This window comes from Tubulanus polymorphus, chromosome 7, assembly GCF_964204645.1.
Source record: "Tubulanus polymorphus chromosome 7, tnTubPoly1.2, whole genome shotgun sequence".
Taxonomy (NCBI): Eukaryota; Metazoa; Nemertea; class Palaeonemertea; order Tubulaniformes; family Tubulanidae; genus Tubulanus; species Tubulanus polymorphus.
Genome location: NC_134031.1, coordinates 5,050,756 through 5,075,693, shown reverse-complemented (window position 1 = coordinate 5,075,693; position 24,938 = coordinate 5,050,756). Strand labels below are relative to the sequence as shown.

General features: G+C 39.7%; 1 protein-coding gene across 6 annotated transcripts in view; it reads left to right on the top strand.

Annotated features, from left to right (window-relative positions):
* Positions 1–948: 948 nt before the first annotated feature.
* Positions 949–24,938, top strand: part of LOC141908908 (neprilysin-like) — a 37,308-nt gene continuing 13,318 nt past the window's right edge. For 3 of the 6 annotated variants that reach the window (XR_012619645.1, XM_074799185.1, XM_074799191.1), the window contains exons 1-9: positions 949–1,014; positions 1,560–1,664; positions 19,369–19,490; positions 21,284–21,337; positions 22,445–22,606; positions 23,008–23,091; positions 23,525–23,727; positions 24,183–24,362; positions 24,677–24,763. Coding sequence is in view for 5 of the 6 variants with exons in the window: in XM_074799185.1 (XP_074655286.1) it covers positions 1,576–1,664; positions 19,369–19,490; positions 21,284–21,337; positions 22,445–22,606; positions 23,008–23,091; positions 23,525–23,727; positions 24,183–24,362; positions 24,677–24,763 (981 nt within the window). In the remaining variant the exon portion in view is untranslated. Of the gene's footprint in view, positions 1,015–1,559; positions 1,665–6,642; positions 6,845–17,312; positions 17,602–19,368; positions 19,491–21,283; positions 21,338–22,444; positions 22,607–23,007; positions 23,092–23,524; positions 23,728–24,182; positions 24,363–24,676; positions 24,764–24,938 lie in introns of those variants that run through there. The other 3 variants (XM_074799188.1, XM_074799189.1, XM_074799190.1) reach the window with 3 other exon arrangements.

Sequence of the window (24,938 nt, the reverse complement as noted above, 5' to 3'; positions counted from 1 at the left end):
ACGTCCAGTTCGGCAGCCGTTGCATCAAAGATTCTCGAAGTATTATACAAGTATTCTGTTTTCTAAATCAAATTTACTCAATGAACTCGTTCTCCCGATGTATATGAACCTTCCGTTTTAGTTATTCCCTCACACATGTGACGAGGATCGCTGAATTCGAAACTTTTGATCTTCAAATTTCGGAATGCTAAATTCTGCTTATAATCTTTTGAATTTGTGCTTAATGGGTTTTAACCGCATAATCTTTCTCTTCATTAACGAAGCCGAAAAACTTTAGATAGAGTAATTTGGAAATTTATCAAAATTATTTCACTCTCCTTTCGCGATTCATTGCGAAGTTTCACCTTTCTCTACGCCATAAAGTAGATGATCTGTTCGCTATCTACCTATTGGATGCAATGGTGGTCCGCAAATGTGGAACAGGTATATATCTACATTTCCATCGGGATGAATGATTAGAATTCTGACCAAAACTATGGAATAGGGCCCGAAGTTTCGGAGAAATGAGAAATGGAACTCAAACCGAGAAATGTAGAAGAGGACACAAAATTAAAGATTATGGATTGCCATAAATTTATAAGGCTAGATAATTTAGTCTTATATGCATAAACTTGCTTGTTGTATATATATATATATAATGGACCCATCTTAATGGTAGACATTTTTTCAAGAAATTAATGTTTGTTAACTGTTATTGGTAGTATATATACCTATCTACCTTTAGACATGGAAAAACGCTATACTGTATCGGTTAGTTCATTGGAATATTCATTTGACCTCGCGATGCGGTGGGCTACTTTCATACCGGTATTTTATGCAGTCATTATTGCTTGTAACGAGTACGTTATATATATATATATATATATATATATATATATATATATATACACACGATCGTTGAATGACATTTTGCCCGTGCAAAACTAGAGTTCAAGTATAAGCTCAGATAAGGATAAATGTTCGAATCTTAAATGCGTCTACTAGTGTGTATACTACTATTGCGCTACAAGTCCGGTAAGTCTCTGACCAAGCTATCAGATACGATACAATTCTATACAATAAATTTCAGTACATTATGATATTTATTTCAACATCAGTTAAGAATTATATAAAAATACATGAAACAAGATGAATATATTATTAAGCAAATTGGTGATATGGGCCTAAACATAGCCATAAAGACTGTACAATCACCAGGGCGTTTAGGGTCGTAGAAACAAATACTGATAAGTAATAACAGCGATGCTTCGTCGAAAACTATGCTGGGAGAAACTTCCATGGGAGAATTTCCTTTTTTCAGGTCAAGTAATACTGTCGTCTGTCAATAAGCCTGCATCGGCACTTCAATTGAAAGAGTTAACTTTTAGCATATAACATATTATCTAATACTGGTTTTCTTTGTTTCTTGTCTATTTGCTTTTTGCACGCGCCCATTTCTTAGAAGAAAAGAATACAAATACATACCTATAGTACCTATAGTAAAAAGACAACAAGAACTGTTGTGTGTTTTGGGGTTTTATTAGCAAAGGAAATAAAGTGTGATATATCTTTATGTATAGGTCTATCGCTGCCACTATGTTCTCGAGCAAGTATTCGGTGAATAAGGACCTGACGGATGATAACGGTTTGACCAGTAGTACTGTCCAGATTCTGAGTCCTAGCGAGTGAGTAATCTTTAGAGTAAAACTATTTCTTTTCATTCTTTCATCAATTTAACAAGGTATATGTATCTACTTACTTACTTCAAGTCCGAGTCGATCCCGTAGTACAGTCTTAAGTGACAATGGACTAAACTACCTAGCCTGACTAGTGCTAGACTAGTCGCTTTCATTTTTTTGTTCGGTGAATCTTGGACTACAGTTTGTATATATATCATGACCCGATTTATACGCTGTAACGATATTAGTTCAGAAAGGTGCGAAATATGCGAGTACGTATTTTAACATGGCTGTAACTGAACGGGGATTTGGTGCCTTCCTCATTGAAAGATTTTAATTCTGATGCTCAGATATTATGGCGTCTGAGTGATGTCTGTTGATATAACGAAGGTCTGAATGAATGAACCAATCTGATATTATACGTGTAATGTTTTAAGTGTAATGTTTCTCCTGGTATTTCCTTTTGGATTGAAAATTAGCGGAGCCTATTTTATGTGTGGATGGTTCGTTTGAACCCCCGAACCCTCCACGCTACGGGTCCGGGTTTAAACCAACTTATACAATTACAACGCGCTTAGAGTCGATAACAAAGTCACCATTAATTAAATGTAACTACATGTATTCATCATTGCGATTCATATTAATACCACATCGTGCCATACAATATCTATGAATGTGAAAGTCGTGGATGTCCAATCTTAAAATTGAAATTTACAAATACGCTGTTGATTATTTTCATTACTGGACAATCATGAGATATACCTTCGAATGTGTTAACGGGAGGAGCGAGGTTATTTTCGGAGACATTCTGAACAACGCGACGTGTTAATTTACGCGCTGCTAAATTGCACAATGAAAACGTAATTCAAGTAGGTTTCTATCGAGGTTTTCGACCTGCTTTATTTAAAGCCGGGTTCGGATAAAGCAGTATCTGTGCAAGCGAACCTATTCCCGTGGCAATGCTCCGTTCTCAAAGGCTAAGAAAGATGGCTCAAAATGTTTGAGGTCGGCCAGATTTTGATACTCTCAAAGCTTTGAAGATTCTTTGTGTGTATGTTGTTTTTTTCAGCAATGGGATTCCGCCCTTTTCTCCTCTCTACCTCTGTGATGAACGCGATACTGATAATGATGTATCGGCTTGTTATCAAAATTAGATAAATCGGAATCGATGGTGTTATCCCATGCCTCACCGATACCGCTGCTCTCTCTGTTTCCCGCATTTAACGCGGAACAGATATGCCCGAGCCGAAGCTGAACGCCAACTCAATCCCATCGAGATACCGACTCTACCGATACAAGACGATTCGTTCTAATCGAGAATGCATTCAGAAACCTATCAGGATGAATGTTAAATTTGATCCGACGGTACTTGAATAATTGAAATGAACGAAATTTTGACTTGAGTTCAATCTCAATCAAAAACTGTTCGTCCCAAGGATAGCTCGTATACTGTATAAACCGAAATTCAGCAATCTCGCATTCAAAGTGAAACTAAAACGAACATGGTCATTAACATATTTTGGGGATCTGTCATTGGGGATCTGACCTACAAAATATACATTAAATTCATTTTTCTACTCGGATATCGGTATAGTTTTCATTAATAATCGTTCATTTGTGAGAAAGGTTTATTCGATGTTAAGTGAAATGTAGACTGAATTGCTAGCGAACCTGGTGGATCCTCGCTAGCCATAAGCGGAATCCTCGATTGCCACAGTTAGCGTCGGAGGTTTCCCATTGGTGCGTATCGAAAAAAAACGACGAAATTCTAATGCCCTTTTTGAGATATTGACTAAGTGTCAGATTCAGTGAAATTCGACATCATTTTAGCAGCGAATGCATAGTGCATTCAGGACCGAATGTTTAGGAACAAGTTGTTTGTTTCGATCGGTGTCGTTATTGAATTGTATAAACTGCAAACGTTCGATCAGTCGGGTTCACGAGGATAATCGCGTTTATTTCTGGTGATTGATGCAATTCCGATGGCGGTATCCGAATACACGACGACCCGATTGAAGATCCGACCGGCGTTGATTCGATTATATAGACGCGGATGAAACCCAGTCAAACGGTCGCGAAAACGATATCGCGTATTGAAATCGCGTATATATACAAAATAAACAGTTTGTCGAAATATTGTTTTGGTTAACAGACGAAACCTGTCGATTTCACTAATCGCGATGCTTTCCATTCGTTTTGATCGTCATAATTCGATAAAATAGGTTCCGGGGTCGCACAACTGCGATGAATAACACAATTATAACGATATCGCATATCAAATCGGCAAAAGGTGTTTACGTATCAAATTAGGAAGGCTGTCAAGCCTATATTTTTCCTATCGTTCGGGAAGGATATTCGAGCCCGAATACGTCGAAATATTATCGGGTATATCTCTCGATTTTTTCAGACGTGTTTCTCTAGAGTTGTCAAGTCGAAACGCCGCGTGGAAGAAGAAGCATGCCGTGACGTCAGAGACAAAAATATCTACGTCACGCATAGCGCGCACTTGAGTATCAATTTTAGAAATGCTATTATTCGCAAAATTAGCGGGAAAAGCGAGACATTTTGTCACGTTTTCTTTTGTCAGGGCGAAGTTAAAAGGTGTTAGCATTGAGCGGTATTTTTCTCGGAAAAAATCGCGTTAATTTGTTTCAATTATGTTACTGCGTGGGGTATTTTCATCGGTAGTGGGTGGTGGGAATAGAGGCCACAGTCGACGCGTAGAATTACGCTCTCGTTCACTACATTTTTCAGTAATTTCACGTCGTTTCCCTTTTTCAAATTCGACGTCGTTCGATTTCTCAGAAAGTCATTGACGCGGGTAACGTTGTTTCGTTAGGATTTATCTCAATCTTTCGATCTTTTTTATAAAATGATGATAATAAAACACATTTATAAACCGCACTACACTGCGCCCGATTGCGGTTTACGATGAGAATAATTAGGCTGCAAAAACACGTCGAAATCGCTATCGAATACGTTCTTTGAAATGAAATGTTTTCAGACGAGATTTAAAACTATCAATGTCATTTCGAAAATTAGACGGTAGATCGTACTTTTAAATTCAAATGTTGAATGCCCAGCCGTGACGCTCAGACATTCTATAGCTCAGACGTTTTTTTTGCACGGGGTAGAAGCCACACGGGGCGCGGAATGCTAAATGCAAAGCCACTTCATAGAACCCCCCGTAGCGGGTGTGATTTCAGGCAGGCACACGAGACTTTTCCGTACGCCGTACTAAAACGGACATACCTAGCGCCCGGTCGGGTGCGGAGAGGCTCGACAGTCACGCAGTATACGTGTCTCATTGTAGAAACTACGTCCATACGAGGCGTTTACTTTTTAATTAGGCTGCTAATAGTTCCTACCGCCCCGTACAATACGGGGATTATATACGCTGGGTTGGATACGTCGGTTTTGCCGTCATAAGGCCAATAACGAGCGTTTTTAAAACTATACGTACTCCATTCATAGAACAACAAAAATCGTCTTTAACTGAGCAAATATTTTGTTGTTTGAACACGCCGCGGCTGGTTTTGGAGTTCCGGTTAAATTGATATTCCAGTGCGCATTGTTTACCCTCTCTAAGTGTATATATCCCACGACACGACGGCGCGATAAAATCTTTTTTATAAAATATTTTCGAGTCGATGAATTTTTATTTGAACAGCGGATTATTTGTAAGCAAGCCCCTCGAAGAAAGAACTCGAAATCAAAAGTTGTGATGATATGGTGTTTTTGCGCGGAAAGATTGGATATCCGTAAACACTTAGGCCCTAATAGGATTATCGATGGAAAATTTCAATTCGTAAGTGCCGACCAATTTAAAATCTGATAGCTTTAAGAGATTTAGATTTCGACTTTTTTCCAAGCGTTCACTTATCAGCAATTCGAATTACACACTCTCCAACGTGATGTCGCATTCGGTTCGACCTTGGAAAGTCCGACGAGTTGACCTCGCTTGAATATCGGAAAGCCGCGGTTGTGGTTAAATCATTTGCGGTGATGAAAACAAGCGCCAGAATAATTCTCGGATAGATCGTATACAGGGAACGAACGCGATCTTGGTGGTCGTTTGCTTTATGATAAGAATGGTGGAAAAAATGTCAAAATGTGTCAAGTATCGCGAAGTTTTTCTATATACTGCATTCGAAGTGGATCGAAATATTGTTCAAATAAGAAATGTTTATTTTAAATTCACGGCGTAAATTATTTCAACGGTAGTTGTTTGTATAACATAAGTTTTAAACATTTAGTTAATCGCGTATGTTCTTTTCGGGCAGAGATCCAGGACTGCGTGGAATAAACGAAACTCATTTCTGGTAACTAAACTATCCATTTCGATTATACCTACAGAATCATCATTGGAAACGATTGAATCGGGTCGTGTAGTCGCTTCGAAGGAAATTAATTTAAGCTCATCAAAAAAGGATTTGATCTGAGTGGTGTTGATTCCAGCGAAAATCGTCGCTTGTATTTATTTGAAATTTGTGAACGGCTTATATTCGAGAAAATCGAAAGATCGCCGCATAGGCTCGCGCTCGAGGCTTTAGCAAACCTCAAATATACCGCAGGTTCATGCGCGGCGGCGTCGATACCTCTCACTCACGTCATTCTATCACTTCTAACGCTTCGATTCATTCATCCATTCGACACTAGCGTTCAGAACCATCGTCGACGATAATTCGACTCGCACGATTCGTATAGTTAAACCGTTTATCGTTTGAGTATCTAGAAAAAAACTCGCTACAAATTGCCGACAACGGATTGGGTTTCGTTTTAAAAGGCGCGGCGGTTGTTCAACTAGAATTTGCGCTCGGTGAGATCCGCGGCAGTGGCTGTTTCCTCGGCATGTATACGTACCGCGCGTGCGCTGATTGACTGGCTGTATCAATTCACTTCTAGTTTCAAAAGGATTATCATAAATGAAGGCTGCGGCTTAGCGTCGTGGAGTCAGTCCATTCTAATAATCTTTTATTCTCAGTTGGAGAGAGAATATGAGGTGACCGTGTACATTAGTTGCTAGCAATGCGGTCGTAGGTAGAGGCGCTACATATCTTGATAATATACGCGTGTATTCCGTGCGGTTAATCTTCATTATCGAAGATGGGAGATTACAAACAGGACTACGTCATGGTGAACTGTAACGACGGCAAGTTTAAGGAAAATTCTCACGTCGGCATAAGGTAAGATTTCATTTCGTGACTGTTCTTCTCAAAAACTACTGTGTGCGACATAGTCACACGTACATACATTAAACAATGCACTCAAGGTGTTCAGTCAATAATTTTCTGTGGGACTTCTGCTAGTTTCTTTGCACGCTTTATACAAATCGGTTTTTTTCTCTTTTTGACAAGCGTCAATCATAGATTTTACAAAGGAAAAAATCGAACGTTTTTATTTTTTGTCGGGAAACAAAACATCATTTTTCCCTAGACGTCGTTTTTTTTAAAGTTTATTTGATTTTTACGTTTTTCTGACCTATTTTACGATCTCTCTAAAATAAATGTCCGTAAATGTTTACTTTCGTTTGGCACGATGTCTACGATGCTGCGATATTGTGAAAATTAAGCTTCGTCTGTCAAGATTCTTCACGACCTCCTATAGTGTCCCTTATTCGAAATTTACTCGTTAATATTTCGGTATATGCGAAACATATTTGATAGAAATAATTGATCAAAAAGTTCTAACAGGATTGGTTGGAGCACCGAGATACCATGTCACTTATAAGGTTGGAGCATGGTACACCAGGGCCTATAACCGCAGACTAACTGCATGTCAATCATTATTCCCCAAACTTTATTACCCGTAATGACCTGCACCTATAGTTTTAGAATATATTCGACTACGAAAAACCTGAGAAGAGATTTGAATAACTGGCGGTCGGATTTGGTCATGTCGTGTTCGAGGGCGTCTCGGTGATTTCCTAAAGGAGGTCAGAATTAATAATACAAGCGGAACTGTATGCCATACTTCGCGCCGTATTCGCCGAGCGCCGAAAGCAAACGAGCATTTCTGAATTCTTGATATTGCTCGAATATCCTTAGATAGTCTTGGTTTTTGAAATTCGAAACTCGAAAGGGAATTTTCTGAAACTTTCGATAGTCTTAATTTCCGAAATTCGAAGCTTGAAAAGGGTATTTTAAAGCCAAAATATTTATCAAATTTCCGGAATGTGAAAAAGACAAAATTTGGAACGTAGACAATTGCGGAACTTGGATTTAAAAAGGGCGGTCGTCCGCACCCCCGACCCCCCTCTTGTGAGGTCCTTGTCAAGTTAAAATAGTAGCTAGACCCGAGTTGCGAAACTACTCAATTCGATACAATTTTCTCAAATCGTAAACATCGCTAATATTTGCGACTGCAGCTTACCACATTTTTAACGACGTATTATGTTCCGGTCGAAACGAAATACTGCGGAAAACGCTTTTGCGCTGAGAGGAAAGATGAGTTTCTGGATTAATCGAATCACTATAAAAGCGCTCGTTTTGTGATGAAATTGCTCGAAGAAACCTAACACCGATGCGCACTATACCGGAGTTAGACCGCGCGGATTGAACCTCGAATTACATGGAAACGGTTTAAAATGCTCGGGGTTGCAAATACCATAGTTCTCGGATTTTGATTAGAAATAGAATAAATATAACCCGTGGACCTAACACGAAATGAAATGAGAATACATATGATCAGAAATGATGAGCGTTTAGACAATATTTCTCGTCTCCGAGAAATTCTTTCCCTTCATTCGTTTGTGAAAACGACTTTTCATTCATCGAAATATTCGTCTGCTCTCGGCAACCGAGTAGTTAGCGCAGTTGCTATAGACTGTCAGCGATTGAGGATGCAGCTTTGTTCACGAACAGACGAGTCGTTCTTATCAGACGGTAACACAACCTTACCGTGGACCGCACTGAAAAAATCACAAATATAAATCAACTCTATATACACATAAACTCGCGTATTCACGAAGCTACCGATCAGAAGATGGTTTTGGTTCCGTTCGTCCACCGTGGTTGTAAAGGCTACGAAAGCGAAGAACGCATAGTTTCAGTTTTAAAGCGATTTGATAAAGTTCGTAGACCATAGTTTGTGATTCCAAATCCCAAAGCGGACGACGCTGTGAAACACGCCAACACAGAAATGCAGAATCAAAAAGGTTTGATCTCGGAAACACGTTTCCCGAAATCATGTTTCTAGTTTCTCACACGACGCGGGGGAATGCTCGGAAATAATGTTTATGTCTGCTGTTTCCGTGTTTCCGTGTTTCCGTGCGTCGTCTGCGTTGAGCGTCGAGGAACCCAAGCCAGTGGGATCGCCTGATGCCATCTTTTAAAATGTCCGTGCGTGTTTGTTTCATAGACAAAATTCCCAACCTTCGCTGTGAGTGACGCTGTTTTTGAAATTTCTTCTCTCTGCGGCGGTTACTGTACGTGCTCGATTGAAGTCGAATGCATATGCGAGGGCCGGGATGAAAGGAAATGTGTGTACAGCCACCTGAACGGTACTGTTCCCTTCATAGATCAAAAGAAGCCACTCTGCGACACTACATCTATACGGACAGCGGAGGATGTGTGTTCTGGCTGACCGGCGGTTCAGGTGTTTGCCCCCGCGAACTACGGGAAATACGCCGTTACCGAACGTGTGCAATTAATGTCGTTTAGCTTGTTAACACGTACACTTGTCTTGTTTGATCGGTCGATAGATTACAACCGCGGCCACGAGGTCTATATTTCACAGGAACTAATAACACAAGCGTGAAGCCTCTTCGACATTGCCACGCATAGACCGAACGTTCTTGACCCAAAATAAAAGTAATATACGCATCGTGTAGGGCCACGCAATAAACGTTTATTAAGTTATTGCCACCGTGAAAAGTTTGCTCAAATAGCGACCCTCGGCGAAGGAAGGTGCTAGGTCATATATTAGATTCATATATCGCGACCTCAAGGCACGAAGACACTCACAACGAGGAAGTTGGTAATAAAATGGAAGATCAAAAATCGCACGTTCGCTTTATTAAAGTAGAATGCAAATAACTCAAAAAAATATTCAACTCGTTTGACTATTGTTCATCTTATTTCGCTTATGACTAATGAAATGTGATATTTCTTCCGGCTCAACACGATGCAATTATTACGAAATACCGTCTGAATTTTAGGGATCTCGATGAAATGAGACCACACACACGTACACATATACATTAATGATGTCCCGAAGACTTATATTACAGAAATATCAATATTCATATTTGAATGCGAATTGTGACGATTGAACGGTAAAAGGTTCCTGGCGATAGGTCTTTAATTCAAAGTACTTTAAGCGCTCTCAAAGCCAACGTATGCACATATACCTAAGTTGACAATTAAGTCCGTACCAAAACGACGCCATGTACGTACAAACTTCATAGGCTTAATTACCTTTATATTAATATCGATACTTAATGACACGTTGACACACTCGTGGTGTAAATTAGGAATTATTCCGTCGTGCATTAATTCAGGCTTGACCACGTACGTTCGGGGTCGTTTAAATATATACGTATATACAATTCATTTGCGCGTTGACCTCACTGGGCTAGTTATCTATGCAGGGAAGGTCGATGGAACTCTGTTTGCTCGAGCACGAATAATTGTATATTATTTATATTATTTCAAATGTGTTAACCATCCCCCAAGGACCCTTCATTCCAGTTATCCCACCAGGTGGCGTAAATAATAACATAGAAGAATATATTTGATCTTTTGGTGTGGTTACCCTCGGCAGGGATTCGAACCTGACTGCATCGTTGGACTCAGCCATGGCACAAAACCCTGCGGATTATTGGCGTGCACAGGTAAATGCACATCTTAGATGATCTAATTAGCCAATCAAATGTCGCATTTTATTTTAGTCTGGATTATTTCATTTCTAGCAATCCATGAAATTGCTTCAGCGATTATACAACGGGCAATCTGATTGGCGCCGCACGAAAACGTGTGGCCATTCTGCGCACTGGGATAATCAGCCAGGGTTTTGTGCCGCGGCTGAGTCTAGCGATGCCATCAGGTTCGAATCCCTGCCGAGCAAGGATGGGTTTTTGTTCGTCGAATATCTTATCGCACACCTTAGCCGCCTTGGTTTTCATAGTTAGTCGACTAGTCGTCGGAACTAATCAACCGAACGCGATATAGTTCTGACTTAACGCATGTAAAGTTTCGGCCAACTAGGAAGTAGGTCCGAACTACAGCGACCTTGCTCAATCCCGTAGTTCGCTATGTCCGGATGATAGTTCCGACATGAACTGATATTCGGTTGCACTTAGTTCGCAAACAGTCGACTAACTCCGATAGGCGAAGTTCGCCCTGCTTTTCCAACTTGAATGATCGATTGCGACTGTACGGCGTGAAGTCCTCATTGAACTCAACTGCGGATAAGGGCTTTATTTTGCATTCAATCAGTAATAACCGTTATATCCCTTTCCGATATTACGAATCCCTTTCTGGCGTTTTCTCGTCGCCGTTGCCACTTTAAGTACGTTCGGTAAACGTCGCGTAGTTTTAATCAAAAGCCATTATGCTGATTTTACCGAGATCAACTTTAATGGAGCCGCCGGCATATTAGACAGGAAATCATTGCGGAAAGATGTGACGGGCTTTACCGCCGAAGTGGCATCTTATAACCAGTTAATTATCCGACCATACGTTTATACACTACCACTTAAAGAGACTTAGGCGAACATCTAATATATTTCTCGGCATCAAAAGTAGAATCCATTAGACTTGATTGAAAGCAGGGGGAGGACTTAATATGAGCTTTACGTCATCCACGAAGGGAGCCAAAATTAGACTTAAATGAACTTTCGAGAAAAAAAAAACGGGACGTGATTTTTCAGTAACTGCTCGCCTCGGAAAGCGACCACAATTTCAAATACAGATTCCAACGTAAGGCCCAAAACACACAACGCGGGAAAACATGGAAACAGGAGAAAGAACAATGTTTCCGAGATCAAACATGCTTGATTCCTTGTTTCTGCGTTTCCCTGCGTCTGTGCTTCAAAAACGCTTTATCTCTGCCTTGTTAACCAAAAGATGATGATGTTTTTCGTCGTGAGGTTAAATGATAAATCCAATAGGGTTAGTCTTGGGAAACCAAGATCTGAACGACGTAAAGGCAAATGAGGTAAAAGGGTACGAAAAGATTTGTTTTCGAATAAACGCGAAGTGATTACAAATGAATTTGACCTCGGTTGTTGGGTAATTTGGTAGCTCGACTCATTCGGAGACAAGGTTAAGTGATACTATAAGATTCTTGAATACAATACAAACAGTTCACTTGACATAAAACGAATGCAAATTTCTGCACAGTTAACAACATGAAGTCAACTCGTCCAGATGATGTGGTTTACAGGTAAGAAAAAATTTTCATTCGTGCATAATTGTGAAATATTTCCAGGCGCAATTAGTGGCGGCTTTGGTCTAAAGTATCCTCAACAATGCAAAAAGTCGTATCACATTTAGTTTCTCGATATGCAGTGGATTCTGCTTTATCCTATTTATGCTAATTTCATAGAGTTGATCTGTTACTGAATTGGAAATGAAAAAATTGAAGTTCTTCCGAATGGATTTTAGTAAAATTCATCGACTTCAGCGGTTTTACTTGAGAAGTATTAAGATACACACATAATCTCATCTAGACAAACCTGCTTAAATCTTTGACGGCAGGTGCAAATTATAGAACTTAATCAATATCTGGGTATAATCATATTTCTGCAATAACCGACGTTGCCTATCAAGTAATTCTACTCCCGTTGCGAGGAAATAATAGGCAACGGGGTTTTCAGCTTCGTATAAACGAGGTCCTCGTCTGCACCTGAATAAACTACCAGAAGACACCACGCGTTTGTTTTGATTTGTTATTATTCTTCGCCGTTATTATTCCAACGAAATATTGATACCCCAAGAAGATTTCTTCAGTCAATAATCATCGACCGCGATATATATATATATATATATATATATATATATATATATATATATATATATATATATATATATATATATATATATATATATATATATATATATATATAGATATGTAGTAGAGCGTCTATAATATGCAAATGAAATTGAGTACTCTATTAACTCGATTGTGTGTAACCGATACGCGATCAGAGAGGCGTTTGCTGGCGGAGCCTTGGCATCGTTCGAGCACGTGGGAGTTCCTAAAAAACGGGGGTGAATATCTATACAAAAGATTCGGCCCACGGATTTGAGTTGCCCTGGGGCCAGTTGCACAGTCATGACTTGTATCTAAGACTATTCTAAGACCAACTTAGTTCTAAAGCCTGTGTAACAACTTAAGACTATGGGCTCAAGGGCTGGTTCCATAGTCAAGGCTTAGACTTAAGAACCCTCTAAGACCACCTTTTCTATAGCCAATCTAACAACTTAAGACCAGTCTTGAGATGTAAGACCAATTTTGGTCTTTAGTCATAACTATATGGAACCCGCCCCTGGGGTCTTAAATTGTATGATGGTTTTAGCTGGGTTGTAGAACCAAAATGGGTTCTACAACTTTGTCGGGCAACTGATTTGAAGTTGTCGGCTATATACATGCACACTGGGTGGAATAAGCCTCCTTGCAATCGGGTTCTGATACTAGAATGACAGCTAAATCGTGTACATTTTGGATAAACCGTCTTCATAATATCATTCATATTCGCCCGCGGGTCATTCTCAGCTTTTCGGCCAGGGATTTCTCAAGTCGACTATAATGCTCATTTTGTATCGTCGAACGATCTTTAATACGCTTTGGGTATTTTGTCTGAACCATCGCCAATACGCGTGTAAACCGATCGCTTACACTACGGAATAAACCTCCCAGAGATATGATATCCAGGCACTTTTTATCTTTCGCGACGTTCACGTTTTAATGATCGATGATCTCGTGGGAGTACAAACATTACGACGTACACCCACCAAACAAACCCAACGGCAAAATAACAGTTGATGCCAATTATGCTAAAATACGTACACACCATCGGTCGATGTTGGAAAATATACTATATGCACTCGTTTATTTGTGGTGAAAATGTGACTCGTAACAATGACGATTCAAAATTCGGAAGCGTCGTATTTCAGCGACGGACCAGTAGCGATGTCTGCGTCTGGCGTCTTTCATGGAAATCAAATCACAGACGGTGCAGTTATGACAATTTCACGTTGTACTCGGAGCGGAAGATCGCAGTGAAGGCGTCGTGATTGAATCAGTTTCGACTGTTGGTCATCAGACACGGTTCAACAGACAACCACACCGAGTGTAAACTGCATTTCGCCAACGTCTGCGCGAAATTCATCAGTAGCACGTTGCGCAAAATTACTCGATAATTTGTTTACAAGCGGCAAAAAGGATCGTGTCCGTCACTGCCGGACACGGTGGAAGCGCGTGTGGCAGATGATCGTTTCTCGGGTCGTCCCTGCCGGATCGCAGGTTCTCCTCAAGACACGAAATCATATTGATAATTTGAATATAAGATAAAGAGACGGCGTTAGTACAGAAAATCCCATGTGTGCTATACATACATATATTCATTAACCTGTTCAGAACTTGTCCCCGCCTGAATTCTGTGACTCCGTTAGCTTGGTCGAGAGTCATGGGCGTCCCTAGGGGGTTCGGTAGTTCGAACAAACCCCCTTTTATGAATTTTCAAACGTCGACGAACGTCGGCACAGTGGTCTGCATTTGCTAAATTAGCAAAATAAAATCGATACATGCAAAGTAAACGGTAACCAGTCTAACTATCGGCCTCAGATTACACCAGAACGCGCCTCTTGCACGAAAATTTCAAAAATTATCTGGGGTTGGACCCCCCAGACCCCCTCTTTTCCTAGTAACGAACTCCTCAAAGCAATTCCTGGGGACGCCCATGAGAAATCAGGCGCCGTATTCACTGCAGGTTTTTATTCAGTTTGTTTTGCGTGCGCGTCGTGTGTGTTCCTCCAAATTTTCACGTTGGTATTATTCATTTATTTCATATTCATTTTAAATCCATTTGTTATTTATCCTTTACAGTATCTTATTGCGTTATGTATAATCCTTGTAGATATGAGATATCTATTTTCGGTAGAAAATCGTTAGGGCAGCGAGAATACCAGTCGTCGACGTATTTTCTGATCGAAACTTCGACTCAATTGAAAATGAATTAAGTTAGCCCCGGGTTAAAGACAATTCCAGTCTTAAGAACCGGTTGAAATCGTTGAAATGAGTTGATAAATGAGTTGATAATGAGTTGATAATTTCAGTATAAGTAGCGTCAAATCTGACCGACAACTTGTTGTCGAAGTATACACTCCTGGCTCGGTTGCACGGTCGTAAGTCAAACAGTGGTCATAAATCTTGATACTCTTCTTAGGTTGTAATAGATTATCATAGAACTAAGCTGGTTTTAGACTGACTTAAGCCATGATTGTGCAATTGCCTGTGCAATTGACTAAGAATTTAATCTATGGGCTTAATTCATTCAACATCAGGATTTCATATTATTAGATATGTAACTTGTAACCGTTCGGAATTTCGTGTTATCGTACATAAGCAATGAACAATTTGAGAAGGTCTATTCCGGTCTATTCTGTCCGAAACCATTCTGGCGCTAGATAATCGATGCTGGATCGAGTTCGTCTTCGGTAGATTTCTGTTCATGTCGACACGCGTCGGATTTCTTCAAATTCCTCTACTGCGAAACGATTTTGGCGGGAAAATGTCGGTAACACGAGAATCAGACCTACGTTTCGTATGACCGTGTAAACCTTTCCCAAGAAAATATCTTCCGTTTATCCGGCGTCTGCAATTTTTCTTCTGTTCTCGACGTCTATTTATTGAAAATTGATGATTATTTCGACCAGCGGCGAGTGGCATGAAATTCCGTAGCAAACGAAGCTACGTATTCATTTTCTTCGCCCAAGAACCCACGCACACAAGATGCACGCGCACACTGAAACACGAAAACACAGAGAAACACGGAATGACACATGTTTGATCTCGGAAACTTTGTTCTCGAAAACATGTTTCTCGTTTCACACACGCACACGACATAGGGAAACGCTCGGAAATAATGTTTCTGTTTACTGATAACTTCTGTTTCCCTGTGTCGTGTGCGTTGGGAGCGTACAACTGGGTGGGGTACACGAAATCGTAGAATCACCGTGGAAACAACCGAAGACTCGGTGAAATTCAACTAATTAAGTCATACATCCAACCAAGGCAATTAACGGCGTAATTAACTAGTCGTATTAATTGCTAATCAAGCAAAACAGCTGCCATTCATCCATTCGACTATTTAAACGTACTTCATCGCTGTGCCCGGATCGTGAGGTTTGCCGCATTTTCGAAAACGCGGTTGAAAAAGAAATAAATCTCCATTCCACAGTCGGCCGGTATAGTCCCGTAATGCGGCTGTTAATTGCGAGTTCGTGTCAGTGGCGCACCAGCGCAGCAGCAACTTCATTAGTACAAATTAGCATCAGGTCGATTAGATCCGTTAAACGGTAACCATATAAGCTTTTCAAATATATATATGTATATATATATGTTAAATGTATGTATTAGTTATATGCGTGTGTGTCGGTTTTTTCGCTGTTTTCTATATTGTTATCCCTGCGGCGGCGAATTCGGCGAGCCGCATCGATGCGACATTCCTCGAAGTCTTCCTGGAACACCGTACTGTGTTCGCCTGACACGCCGTATCTGATCGCAACAGGCTCTATATATCTTTGAACTTCCGTTTACGCATTTCGATATACCGACGGTGTATATATGCGTATATTTTCCGTTGTTTTATCGAGGAAATATTTGTCGATAGACAACGCCGGACGTTTGAATAAATGCTGTTTGTCTTTGCGCGCAAATATCGCGAGCGCGGACGATGTTCTTTTTTTACGATATGCTTGTTTAGCGAATTATGTTCCATATTGCTGTTACATCCGCGCTTTAACTGCGTGTAGATAGGCGTCAAATGACTTAATACGTTTGTGTGACATAAACCTAGGAATGTATATTTTATGGTGACTATAATGCTAAGCTTTGCGACCGCATCTGTCCACACATTAATATTCGTTGTGTTGATACATTCGTATATTTTAGTTGTTTGTTTAAGGATAAACGATAGCTTCTCGCTGTTTACATAAATACGCGTATATATTTACGATATTCAAGTATATTCTTCGGTATACTCGCGTGTGGGATATACGGGCATATACGGATGGTTGAATCGTGAAATTATTGACGTCGTTTTTTTTTCTCTGCTGATTCCGGTTTATGTTTCTTCGGCATCGCGTATAGGGTTGTTCTGTGGTGAAAAGTTTTTCGCTTTACGAGTGACCAGTTCGCGTCGATATCGCTGGCGACGCGCTGCAATCTCTGACCCGAAACTCGGCGAAACTCGTCGTTAATTGAGCGCAATCTATCCGGGTCGATTATTCTACTTGTGCAGCGTGATCGCTCCGGCTTGAAATCGTCGGACTGCTCCGGTGTAACGTGATTATCTATAGAAAATTCTTCTAAAAACATCGTCATCGGCGAAGATAGATCTAATTATCCGCGACGACGCCGGGCATAAAACGCATTTGGCCATCTACAACAGCTTCGTTAGTTAAAGCTTTTGAAGTTCGGGTTGTGGAATTAAACTGTCAAAACCATCCGATCGGCGACACGTGTGTTTCAAGTCTCCCGTCTGGTTGTTGGATAATCGCCGTATACTCGTTCTCCTGTTATCGAGACAATGTCGTAGCTTCTTCGACGCGCCAATCGATCGATTCGAGGTGAACGCGTCTGAATATAGAAATTCATCATCAGATTCCGCGTGTCGAAACACGCCGAAAGTTCTTAAAATGGCGACGGAACTCGACAATTCCTTCACAAACTCTCTATCTCAGTTTGATGACGACACTGAATGTATGATACCCAGCAGGTATTCAACATATATGCGCAGCATTGCATTTTATATATATATATACGTAATTTTTGATATGAATTTTCAGGACTGGGTCCGGCTGGGTCCGATTTCACGAAAAGTCTTTCTCAAATTTTTGGATTGATTGCTTTGGTTCTTCATGTTTTTAATGAGGACAACAATTCAAACTTAACCGTTTCAAGATTAAGCTTTTTCACGAATTCGGACCACGGAGTCGGTTTTATATATACAACTGATACAACTTAAAGGAATAGAAGAACATGAACTTGAACTTGAACTTGAACTTCCATTTTATTGCTCCGAATAATTACAAATCATATACAGGAGATACATGCAATGAAATATTAACATCAATATAGAATATATCTATGTATAATTAGTATCAATATAGAAGCTTCGTCAGTGAAATTGCCCCCACGACCCAGTGAAAACTGGCCCTGGTGTTTCTGAAAAATCCTATACCACCAATAAGAGGCTTTGATAGGATGCACTGCTAAATTCATTGCGATGCACTGTTGTATTTTCTATCATCTTTTTCCATTGTTTCGAAACAATACGTTTTGTTTTGATCCTGTCCAGATGTATTATCATCTGCTATACTAGAAAAAAAACGGGCACTCGTCGTAAATATCATTATCACCGCATTGAATGTGTGGTATTTCACGGTGATACGTTAAAAATCCTATTGATGGAAGTTAAATACGCAATAAAAACCGCTTCAAAGATCAAGGTCACTCTCTGTTAGGGTTTCCATCTGACCCAATTACCGTCAATAGCTGTTGAGCAAATTGGTCGGTATATTAATCTCGTTAAACGCGACGATCAATTAGACAACAATCGCCTTCAATTTGATTATACGATTCGTAGTACGAGTCTCTAGAGGGACAGTACTGCAGTTTTGAGCTAATTACGCCGACGGAAAGTCGCGAATGTAGTTCTAGAGATTCGCTTCCACACGATTGCGAGTTCGTGAACTCTCTGATGATTCCAAGATTTTCTTGATTAGAATTCTAACTCAAAATATAGGGTCCAGTGACATCGTCAGTCGCTATGTGTCCAATGACGATGCTACCAATCGGCAAATATCAAGACTATCAGTTAAAACCTGATATTTTCGTTTAAAAAAATCTTTTCTCATATCTACGAATGAAGACGATACTCTAAGATGGCCGCCGATTGGGACCAGTTTCAAATGGGCTAAAAGCTGTCGTGCGTAGCAGCGGAAAACCGACCCGATTGCGAACTAGATATATCTCCATAAAGACCCTCAATATTCAGCCACAGACTCGGCCTAACATTTTTGGTTCCACTCTCGTCAGAAGCGATCATACCCATGCTATGAATACTTCTGACGCAGTGTCTAGCATGAGTCTATCACGCTTAGTTACACAACTGTCGTGGTGTCATCATCAAAAGCCAACTTGCGTAACATTAATGAACTTTAAATGATAAACAGACGAATTTCCAAGAATTTCTTGCTACTTCGAACATTTATGTCGGGCTTAATCCATCGCCTCGTACAATGCTCAAACCGACTCAATCATCTAAATTACACTAGCTTTCATTTGCACCAAGACCGACAAGAACTCACTTTCGACTCCCACTTTCGACTCCCACTTTCTGAAATCAGATCCTACAGTCGTAGATAACGTACAATAATCGAAAATAACGATAATTTTTCGTATTCTGTACTGTACAACTCCTTCGTCGTGAGGACGCATTTTTACATGAGAATTCTATCGTCGTTATACTCTCTCATTACAGCGGTCAGTCGAAGAAAAGAAGATGGCTGAATCGACGGACGAAGTTAGAACTATGTCTACTGATCGTGTGTTTTATACTAATACTATTGGCCGTTATTCTGATCATACTATATGCAGTAAATAGTAAGTAACTTCTTCTCTAGGTTATTCTTTAGATTTAGAATACCGATTGTATATATGTGTTTTCAAGCGATGAACCCCTGAAAGCTGTAAACCATTACTGAATTGATACAGAAAACGTTTGAAAAATGTTAACCAAGTTTTTCATAAGCAGTAACCCAGCCTGATACGGAGTCGACATCGGTAAAGATTAAGATTGAATAAGTGAAATGATATCTGAATCCGGAGTCGATTTGCCTGTCACTTTTCAAAATGTAATTGATTCATCAGTTGCGACTTCATGTAATCTATATAAATCACTGAAAATGAGATGGTTTCGACTTGAAAGTTGATTCTAGCGCCCATCCGTGAAACCAAATCCATGTGACTGTGGAAAAGATTACTTCCTTTTTCAAAAATGAAGTCAATAGCCAAGGAAATTGCACTAAACATTTTGAAAAGATGATATGCCCTGGTCGTCAAAACATGGATCATTTAATGTTTACCGTTTTCTGTCGACTCACGTGGTGTGAACAGCTATCAAGCGCGCTTGGTGTCCTCCAATGTGATGAAAATAGTAAATGTAATAGTAATGTAAAACTTGCTATGTCGCTTAATGTAGAAAATGAAATTAAGCGATATGAAATAAAAATGAAATGTGCAGATTGGTTAACAACTAGTCAAGTCCCTGTGTGGCAGGTGTGGTGTGTTTGTATAAGGGACATAAAATTCAATTCAAATCGAATCAAAATCAATTTAATTAATCGATCAAGGTTGATAAGAGTGATTTTTCCCTATTTCAAGATCAATAAAATAACTGTCAAAAAGTACCGAGATTCGTATATGATACTTAGTTATTACACTAGCCGGCTGAAAACACTGATTTCAAAAATTCTTCCCTCGTGTTCTCAGTTCACGAAACTGAAGAATTCATTATTAGTTTCATAGCGGATTTTGCCGAGTTGAAAGTCAGACCGAAACGGTTTTGTTCGTTCGCTTGCAAGGAAAATGTTACAAGCTCAGACAAAAATGTAACAAGTGTTGCGTCCGACTTCATCGCCGCTGACACGGAAAGGTGTTAGTATAAATGTTGTAGTAGCGCCAATGATGACGTTAAAACTTCGACGGTTGTTTTTTGTCTTGTCAGTCGAGTTTACTTTGCTTGTGTAAATGGCGTTTACAAATGTTTCGTGTTTCGCGCTTTAAACAAATAAGAGCCCCCGTTTTTCGATTATATATATACAGTGTATAACATACGATTTCAAAATCAACGACAAGAGATAACCGACGCAGCTGCGGTTCAAATTTTTAAAAATAACGGTTTTTGAACGGAAATATTGCACGCGTATTTACTCTCTTATTGGTGGGAGCTGATGGCGCAAAAAGTCTATTCGAAGGAAATCTATGAAAAAAAGTACTATCAGTAAACATATTTGAACCTTTTTATGTTTAGTTGTTTATTTTGATTTGTAAGAAGTGAACTGCTCGATACGCTTTGAAAAGAATTGGCTGATCCTCAAAGACAATCAAATCCTCGGGCAAAATCATCGAACTAAATATATGACGTGGGTTGACTTTTCTAAGAATAAATCCAACACTCCTCCTTATTGCAGCCTATTGGCATGGTAAACAAATCATCTCATTTTACATACATTTCCCGTTTCAACTTTGATCTGTGATGGCTGATTATGAACGAAAGTTTTTTTGCGTTAATTTGTGCTGTTGCTCGGGGCCGTTATAAGCTTTAAGAACCATCCAATCCCATCGATGCGATCGTTAGTTAAGCTTTCTTATGTTTTGCTCCCAATTTTTTGCAGTCTCATCTCAGGGAAAGAATGAAGTATGCTATAGCGCGGACTGCGTGAAAACAGGTAAACATTTATAGATACACGGATAAACAAACCCCTACGCATGATTAACGAAGTAAGACCCGCAGTGGCACAGTTGTGAGTTAGAATTAAGTCTACTGTCAAAACAGTTCATTTTCAATCATATTGATATTTTACTCAACTTTACTTAATTCGACAACAAACTCTTGGTCTTAATGCAAAATACAATTCGAGTGTTACAGTATACAAACAAGAAATACATTATATATGACGCTATAGTACATGATTGAATACTGATTTACGTGCGAGCTATTATAGGGAATCGAGTGAAAAATCTCATGATTTTACCGGCAAAAAATACACAGTATACGAAGTTCGGCTCTGTCTTAAGTTTGCCATGATAATTTGTATATTTGAAATGGTTGGGGCTCGTATGAAATCTCCTGATTCTGTTGTCTAATTTGATTCACACCCTTAGAATGGGCCCTCGATATGAGTGTGTGTGTGTACGTATATTTCTACGTATTAACATCACCAAAACGAATGTCATATCGTAAGATCGTAAGATAGATATCAAGGCCCTCACTCCTCTTGGTTTCTATAGACAATATTGAATGTCTAATTTGATTGAAGAAAATCTGTTTGAAAATGGCTCGTAGCATTTGAGTCGAAACATCAAAATCCTCTCTAGAAGTCTTACTTCGTAACGTGGGTTTTTTCTTGAACCCAATCCTTTGTTTATATTCTTTCCGGGCTAGAATCCTATATCGACGTTCTCTGGGACTAAAGTCTACCCGCATCTCAACCGAACCCTCACCTACCGAAGCAATTACTTCCAGAGGCCATAGAATTAATTATTTCTTTGTCTCGTTAATCATCCTCTCTTCAGGATACTAAACATAGAATATAAAGCCCAAAGTCGCAGGGAAACGAGCGAAACTGGAAAAAGAAACATATTTCCGAGCGTTTCTTTGCCTCGTGTGCGTTCACGAGAAAAGAGAAACTCCGTGTTTCTGTGTCTGTGTGTTTCCCTGTTTCTATGCGTCGTGTTTGCGTTCACGAAAAACAGTGTTTTATGAGATCATTGGAAATTCGATTCCGGGATTCCGTGTTTTTGGGCGATGATATGAGAATATTTTTGATTTCCAGCCGCTCGAGTTATGAACGGCATGGATTCGACCGTCAATCCGTGCGACGACTTTTTCCAGTACGCCTGCGGTCAGTGGAACAAGAAGAACTCGATACCGAGCGACGCGTCGAGTATTAACACTTTCAGCAAACTGAGAGACGAATTACAAGTCATCTTGAATGGTATGTATACGTAGACCTGTTGTCGGAAACCCATCTCCAAAGGACTGTGACTTTCCGTTTATCGCGAGAGACTAAAATCAGGTTAAGATATAGCGAAAGGTTGAATTAAACGTCATCGATCTTTTTCATAACAAAAATATATGATTTATATGATTTCTTTAATATTCAATGTCGACGTGGATGAACTTTTTCACTCGCGTATTATGTGATTCATTTGAAAGCGAAAAGTTCATTCGATTCGAATTGGAATTTTGAATTGAAGAAATTGAACGTGGAAGAACTGGCGAACCTGGTGGATCCTCCCTCGCTCGCCATAAAGTGGAAATATCGATTGCCTAAGCAGCGTTTGAGATTTCCGCCATTGTTTTCCGATGTTTTAAATTCCCGGTTTGATTTTGTAGAATTACTAGCCGAGCCAATTACAACAGACGAACCGGAATCGGTCATCAAGGCAAAACAGTACTACAAATCATGCATGAACGAAAGTACGTATTACATTCTTGTAAATTCTCCAAGAGTCAATTCATCTGCGTCTTTATGTCACACGCAGAGATTACAGCTTGTTTCCCGTCAGGTTTTCATTATCTGAGATTACTAAGGCACAAAGCACAGCATCCTTTAATGTTCGTCTTTGTCGTAGATCTTTTTTTCTCTTATTCCGAGCTTTACACGCGCGCAAGCACGTTTACGCTATATCTTTTATTTAGAAAAAGAAACCTAAGAAATCAATCTAAAAAAATTAGAAAACAATCTATTCATTTATTACTTGTGTTCGTGGAAAATTCAGATTTGCAAAAAGTTGCCCTTTAGATTTTTTTTTAGTCGTACACGTAGAAATAGCGTTATTAATTTCGACCTTTTGAACATAATGAAGACGAGAAAGAATGATTTAATTCGAGTTTTTCGTTTACTTTCAAGCCGAAATAGAAAGGAGAGATCTGCAACCATTGCGGGCGTTTATAGTCGAACTGGGCGGATGGCCCGTTCTCGACGCTAACTGGGACGTAAACAAGTTCACCGTTTTAGATCTGACGCTGAAACTGAAGATGCTCAGTAACAGCGTATTGGTCCATTCGGCGGCATCATCCGACGATCGCAATTCCAGCGCTAGAATGATCATCGTACGTATAAATATAGGTTGAACTGCAGATTAAGGTCTATTTTACAGATCGACTCCAATTTCAATACTCTTTCAGTATAGTATCAACATGGCTGAAGAAACTTCTTCTGGGACGGATTTCGGGTGGTCATGGGGTCCAAATTTCAATTTTCATTCCCTTCCATTTTTCATCAAAGATTCTATGTCGAAAATACTCGAACGAAATATTTATTTTCTTCCTGATCCCTTCAATTTGAATATGGCGTTATCAAATTTTTTCATATTTTCTAAATTTTTCCCTTCGTTCTCCCATCTTTTTCATAATAGTCGCATCAAAACCTTTGAGTCTGTCTGTGAAACAGACTCGGTGAAACTTTTTGATTTTCATATGCGACTCCGGAGGTTTTAGCGATTGACGCTTTGATCAGGGCGGTTTTTGCGCGTCTACGGCTTCTAAAACAACGCTTTTTGCTCCAGGTTGACCAGCCGATTCTGGGAATGCCGGGCAGGGACTATTATCTGAAAGGCCGGCAGGACAAGACGTTAAAAGCGTACGAGCAATACGCGCTAGACTTCGCCTTGGCTCTCGGGGCTGATAAAGCGTACGCTGAACAGGAAATCGCCAGCATGATCGACTTTGAAATCAAGTTAGCAAACGTAAGCGAACCGCCGCCTAAATCATCCTAAATGGATTATTCGTGTTGTATTTGTCAAAACCGTCGCGCAACGAGAAACGTGACTTAAAATCCGAATCAGAGCTTTATTTTTCTATTTTTGAAATTAATAAATACCCCTTGACTACATTTCGATTTCACAGCCTCAAATTGTATGACTGAATATCAACATTTAGATATCGAAGGCCTTTTAATTCTATTTTGGTATTTTTCGTGGTTACAGCTTATGGGAGCCGAATCTGGCAAAAAAACTGAATGATATCTTGTTGTTAAAAACAGTTATTCTCTCCGTTCAAGGTCACAATGCCGGAGGAAAAGAGGCGAGACTCCGAAGCCCTTTACCACAAGACGACGGTCGGTGAGCTTGCGCAGAATTTTTCACAGGTAAAATGGATCAGCACTTGATCTGATGGCCGTGAAAAATTTATTGATTTAGATACTTAATTAATAAGAGATTGTTCTGCTGCACATCCACTTCTGTACAGTTAAATCTAGACTTGATTCATCGAAAGTGAACTAACTTTAAAAGAACTAACTTAACTCTTGCCAAATATTTATC